The sequence below is a fragment of the Poecile atricapillus genome, chromosome 1 (assembly GCF_030490865.1).
Source record: "Poecile atricapillus isolate bPoeAtr1 chromosome 1, bPoeAtr1.hap1, whole genome shotgun sequence".
NCBI classification, from domain to species: Eukaryota; Metazoa; Chordata; class Aves; order Passeriformes; family Paridae; genus Poecile; species Poecile atricapillus.
In genome coordinates, this window is record NC_081249.1 from 39196895 (window position 1) to 39203647 (window position 6753).

At 45.8% G+C, this 6753-nt stretch overlaps 1 protein-coding gene across 1 annotated transcript in view; it reads right to left on the reverse strand.

Annotated features, from left to right (window-relative positions):
• PCCA (propionyl-CoA carboxylase subunit alpha) overlaps positions 1–2880 on the reverse strand; it is a 274262-nt gene extending 271382 nt beyond the window's left edge. Inside the window, exon 1 of the mRNA XM_058833148.1 lies at positions 2735–2880. Within this exon, the coding sequence (XP_058689131.1) occupies positions 2735–2788 (54 nt within the window). The 5' untranslated portion in view covers positions 2789–2880. The remainder of the gene's footprint in view (positions 1–2734) is intronic.
• Between the last annotated feature and the right edge of the window lie 3873 nt (positions 2881–6753).

Genomic DNA, 6753 nt, shown 5'->3' on the forward strand with positions numbered 1-6753 from the left:
ACTCCTCGAACCAGAAATCTCTATCTGAATTATGCTTTAAGAGTGCTTGTCAGTAGTAAAATCTGTAATTTACATATTAGACACAATCACTAAACTCCAGAATTTTATGGCTACATTCATCTCCACAGATTGGCAATCATTAGAACACCCTTCCCTAGTGGCAAATGATATCCAACCTTGCTATCCCATCAGCCTAATATTTCTGCACTTACAAACAAGGGTGAAAATATTTCCCTGGACTAAGAGCATGCTAAAAATAACATAAGAGAGCAAGAAGCTTCCACTGTACAGATAACTTCCATGACACATGGTCTGCACAGATGGCAGAGAAACTTTCCATGCATTTAATACAATTATTAGAAAACATCTACACTTAAAATCTGTATCAGCAGTTTACTCTTGGAAGTCATGATGTGTAGGATCAATCACTTTGTTCTACGTTATTTTAAACAGTCCAGCAGCTCTCCCAAGAGTTTCATGACTGAAATACCAAAAGCTGTGTCTCACCCTCATTCTCTGATTACAGCCTTCTTTCAACATCAGGTTTTCTCACAGCTACAGAACTGCAAAGCATTCAGAATGAAATTTTGGTTATATTCCAAGCAGAACCTGTTCTGCATAAAACCTAAACAGAAGTGACAGGCGCTACATTAGAAACACAGTGAAGAGTCAAATCCCCAGATCACTGTTTCTGCACCTTTCTCGGGTTCTTTACTTATTTCCACATGAAAGCAGCACAAGAAGTTAAGGGCATCTCAGTAGCTACTAGCCCTTGCAAAAATTGTAGGAGTTTTGAGCACAGTCAAGTTTGAAGACATCATTTTATTATTTGTCTATGTTAGCAAAACATAAAAGAACCTATGAAAGCAATTTCCATGCAGATTTGTTTTATTAGAGGTTTCCCAATATACTGCTGTCCTGATGGTGACCTTCAGGGCTAGAAATCACTTCAGTGGCATAACTCATGAGTCCTATTAAATAGCTATAAAAATATTTTGTTTTACAGAGGTGTCACTAATGCAACACTTTCAATACTGCATGCACTGGCACTGTCAGACAATGTCCTTGAGATGCCAGAAAGAAGGAAACAAAGTAGGCCTTTCACAGGCTTTCTGGAGGCTCCAAAGGACTGACATCAGTCTTACAACTACTTAGTAGGATAAGCAGAAGCCTTCCACATGTACATACACATACTCATGGCTTCCAAAAACGAAGTCTTCAAACAGGATGGGCTCTGTTAATGTGAAGTCATCTCCAACTAAAAAACTTTGGTTTTCGAAAAGCTTCTCTTGTGTACACCTTCACTACACGTATATTTCCTAAGGAAAAACACTTGGGTAAAATGCATGCCGTTTTCCTCTTTAATCCCTTTTCCAAATTCCCTGCCCACAGAAACCACCTCTTTTACATGATTCCTTGAAACAGGTGAGGAGTTCTTTATAGTATTGCTATTAGGCAACATTTCTAGAGAGAAGTCCATCCCACACCTTCAGGGGTGCACTGGGCCAAACAGTTTCTGCAATTCAATGTACTCTTCTCAACTGGAACGCTACACAAATTTTCTTTTTCAGGAAAAAATAAACAAGCAAACAAACAGTAAATTCGTTCTACAGCAGACAATTAGAACAATGTTACAATACTTTTCCCATAATGAAACAAAGTGCAGTGTCATTCAAGTGTTCCACAATACAATGTGCAAATTCTGTTTGCTCTTATCTAAAATACTCTTTTCTCTGAATACAATCTGTAGAAGTAACAGATGAAAACACAGCAGGCTCCTCAGTGAAGTTACTCCACAGACTACAGAATAAGGTTTTCTAGATAATTGCAGATCTTCATCAAAAACACTAGTATGGCTCTGCAATGAATTTATTGCCTTCCCATGAAAAGCAAGGAAAACAGAAAACCACAGTAAAGCTTTAAGTAACAGCTGAAAGCAGCCTAATTATCTGGGGTAAAGGGGGAGGTGAGGGGAATAGGGAGAAAGAGCCAACTCGTTCCTCTGTTAGCTAACATTTTTCAACTAAAAATAGCACAAAACTACCCTCTACCCCACGGTTTTCATAAGCTTGTGTTTAACAGAGGGAAAGAGGAGAAGGAAACTGAAATCACAGAACCTCTGAATCAATCAGGTCAAAAAAGACCTCTGAGATCATCGAGTCAAACCTATGGCCAAACACCACCACGTCAACTAGACCACGGCACTAAGTGACACGTCCAGTCTTTCAATGAACACCGCCGGGGACCCCGACTCCGCCATCCTAAACCACCACATAATCCGGCTCACCAGCAGAAAATTAATTTTAAAAATAAAAAAAAAAAATTAAAAAAAAAAAAAAATCACGGTCCCCTGGCAACACACCGAGGGGACACAGCAAGGAACGGCCTCTCGGATGCTGGGAGCCCGCAGGCACAGAATACAGGACACAGGTTCCACAGCCCCCCTGCTCCCGGCCGCCACTCGCCGACCGCCCCCGGCCGCACGGCCGCTCCCGGCGCCCACCCGGGGCCGCGGCCCAGCACACACAGAGCTCCCCGGAGCCTCTCGCCCATTCCGGGGTCCCCGCCGGCCACACGGGGAACCTCCTCGGGGGAGACGCCACCCACCCACCGCCCTCCCGCATACAGAACAGCCCCCGCCCGGCGGCCCCATCCACGGGGAGCCTCCACCCCCCGCGGCTCGGTGCCCCCAGGCTGCCGCCACTCTCGGGTCGGCCCCGAAGGCGACGCTCACCCCCGGCAGCCGCGCCCGCCGGCCGCCCCAGCGCAGGAGCGCAACCACCGCCATGTCCGCGGCCGCCGCTGCCCGGCCGCCCTTTCACCCGCGCCGCCGGGGCCGGGCCGCGCGCAGCCAATCCCGGCGCGCGCCCGCCCGCCGGGGGCGGGGAGGGGCGCGAGGGGCCCGCCGCGCGCGGCACGTGCCCCTCGGGGCCGCGCTTGCGCGTGCCGCTCCGGGCGCGGCTGCGGCGGCTGCGCGCGCGCACGGAGCCACGGAACGTCCCCGGCTGGAAGGGACCCGCAAGGGTCATCCAAGGCCAAGTGCTGGCCCTGCACAGGACGGCCCCCGAGACACAGGGTGTGCCTGAGCGCGTTGTCCGAAGGCTTCTTGAACTCTGTCAGCCTGGCGCTGTGACCGCTGCCCTGGGGAGCTTGTTCCAGGGCCCAAACACCCTCTGGGTGAAAAACCTTTTCTTAATATCCAGCCTAAAGCTCCCCTGGCACAGCTTCGTGCTGTTACCCTGAACATCTGGGGCTGCCTGCTCCTGTGCACCTGCCAGAAGGCACAGCAGCACCGGCAGGGGATCCATCCCTCCCCTGGGCTTCCGTGGGGAGAAGGTGAGAAGCGCAGCTGTGCCTGATCCAAGCTCCTGCCCTATGAAACACAAGCACGGTCGGCATGAGAGATACTGATCGTCCTCTGCTTCGCATTATCTGCAGCAAGTACTTGCAGATTGGCTTCTTTGCACGCGGAGAACCCCGAGTAAGCTCCTTCCAAAATGACGTGTGCAGCTGGGTCCGGGTTCTCTGCTGCGGGTGTGCTGCATCTCTGTCATGATGGACATGACAGAGTAGTGCCGAGCCCCAAGTAAAGTGTCATCTCAGGAAACCCTGTAAAGGTTTTACCATGATGAAAGTGCATAAGAAGTATCACTGTTATCATCTCGAACCTCTGTTAAAATACAAGAGGCATAAACTGCCCGCAGCACTGAAGCATAGAAAAGGCACAATCCAAGATGTCTAAATGAGTGCTCACAAAGCACAGGAATAACAGTTTTTTTCTTTTAAATAGCATTGTTTCTACCATTTTTCCCCTTCAATGGTAATGTGGGAAGTGAGGGTAGACCCAAGCCTCCTCTTCAACCTTACCACAGTAGCAGATCAAGATTACATTTTCTGAGGCTGAAAGACAATTATCCTCAGTTAAGAAAAAGGAGTAGGTCATAGCTTGCCGTTCACCCAAGACATGCTTTACAACAAGCTCCTGATAGGGTTGGAAGACAGAACAATAAAAAAAAAATTTAAAAAAAAATCCGTAAGGAAAATGTATATGAGCAATACACACATTCAGATTATTAATAACCCCTCAGACTTTAGAACAGTCTAGGTCCTTGTGCAGGTAAGAAGGTACTTCTTATACAGCCAGATGATTATGTAAGTGCAGGTTTTACCAGATCACATCAATTCACGCCGCCTCAATTCACACGTCATTGCATAACAGCTCTTACATTTTATACTTTCATAGTCCTCAGTAAATTCTCTCAGGCTATATATACTATATATGCATATTCCCATGCTGCAGGGAGACACCAGAGGAGGGCAGAAGCTCCTGGTCCACTGGGTTCACCCAAACATGGATATTTGCATAGGACACTAGCTGCATGGTCCCCTAGCAAAGCTCAAGTCCCTACTTGCATTTACACATAAAATTGAAAAATTTTGGCCTAGTTTTATTGCTTGACATCACTTTTTAAACCTCCTGTATCAGTATTTACATTCAAACTGACATATATGAAAGCTGTGACAAAAAAAAATATAACACCACTAGTTAGTATCTGAAAGGGGAGTGTCAAGAGGATGGAGCTAGGATCTTCTCCATGGTGCTGGTCAATAAGACAAGAGGCAAGAAGAGAAACTGAAACACAACAAGTTCCACCTGGACATGAGGAAGATCTTCTTTACTGTGAGGGTGCCTGGACTTTGGATGAGAATCCCCAGAGAGGTTGCAGAGTGTCCTTCCCTGAAGTTACTCAAAAGCCATCTGGAAACAATCCTGAGTAACATGCAGCAGGGGTCCCTGCCTGAGCAAGGAGTTTGGACTAGAAGACATCCAGTGGTGCCTTCTAACCTTAACCATTCTGTGAACTCGGCTGCATACCAAAGATTTGTGAAATAACTTCTCTCCCTTTCCTCCCAAGCAAGAAGCAAAAATGAAATCAGCATTGGTTCCCCCCTGTTGCATGCTCATGCATTTGCTCTGCTGCATTAACAATGCCTACAACCGCACAGGTAGGAACAATGGAAGAAAACTGTTCTTAGTATGTCTACAGGAGGTCACTGTATTTTCAATTGATAGTCACAAGCAGACCCTGTAGATTCTTTTTTTTCAGTACACGTGGAGAGCCTTGAAAGTAAAAGAGACCAAATGCAGAAGGGAGGTAGGCTGACCACACTCACCACAGGCACTGCGTTAGGTGTATTAGATGCGCAGAGATACACACCACAACACCGTGTTACCGCATTAGAACAATATCCTGAGGCACCTGACGTCAGTTCCCCCTGCACGCATAAAGCAAACAGTCACATGGCATCACCGGGGTGTTTTCTTTTCTTCTACAGAGGAGATTCTCTTTGCCAGCCCCAGCTGAGGGATCGGCAGCCACCTACAGAGGCGCATCAAAGGAGGCCCCCCACAGCTGCAAAGGGAAACTGTCTGGGATTACACGCAGACACCGCCAGCTGGGTGCATAAAGAACTTGATGAGAAATGGCCTAATGCAAGCCTGTTTCCAAGTGAAGCTAAAGCTCCACACCACTTGAAGGGACTGGGGGGAACGAAGAAAAAAAAAAGCTAATCTCTGTGCACATTAAGTTTTCTGCTTTCAGTATTATTTGATTCTGACTGACAGATTTCTACTAGCAGTCTTTTCGCCTATTCTGTTTTGAAATGGGTAGTACGCACAAAATACAAAATTTTGTTTCTGTATGAAAAGGAAGTTATGTAATGGATCAAGATCATATACAATTACTATTGAATATTCAAGAAAAAAGACAACAGACATCACCACTGCTAAAGAAATTGTGGATATTCAAAAATTAAATTACAAAACTAAAATATCTAGAATAGATAAAGGATAATGAATATGGGATATGTATGTAAATGGATGTATGAATTTGGATAAAAATAAAGACCTTAGTTCTGCATGCCTGTAAGCACATTTGTAATGCCGTAATTCAATATACACTCCTGTCTCAGTTAGTGAAGCTGTTAACATGCAGAAAGTTAAGCAGGTTTATAAGACACTGGAACACTGTGCAACTTATTCTCTCATTATTTTGAGGGGGTCCTAGAGAACTGCATCTTTGAGTACTGAGAATTTCTTTGATCCTTTCATTAGAGTAGAGAGTTACCTTCATCTTCTAACATAACTCCAAATACAGAAAGAAATCATAAATTGTTGTATCATCACCTAAATTTTAAGCGAGTACCCAGGGAGAAAACTGGAGCAATTGCAATCCTTCATATAATAGGGAATATATTGTATAGGGTTTACTGAACATGAAATGCCTTATGCACAAAAGCCTGTGCCTGAAGAACTCAAAGCTAGAAAAACTCTTTGAAGTATCTGTTATATATTCTGTAAACAGCCTTTTCTTCTATCAGCATTCTGCTCAGCACTCTGCAAGAGACAGAAATTCAGCCTTAGAATCAGACTAGTCAATATCTCCCTACCTCTCTCTGCTATGTACCTACATACAGAGAAACCTTGGTTGTGAGGAAAGATCCCTCATGCCAGATTCACCTAAGAGAGTCAAGAGCTGGAGGGGTTTTCAGGCACCCCAGAGAAACCCCATAGCCCAGCCACAGACACTGGGAAGTCAGGAGAGAGTGCAAGCTGACAGCTCCCTACCCATCTGGGGTACCTTAATTTCAAGCCCATGCCCAGCTGTCCAGGCTTTGGAGTATGGTGTAGCTGTTTGGAGGTGGCAGGAATACCCTTCCCTTTCTAAGGCTCCTCAGGGTTGACCCTACCAC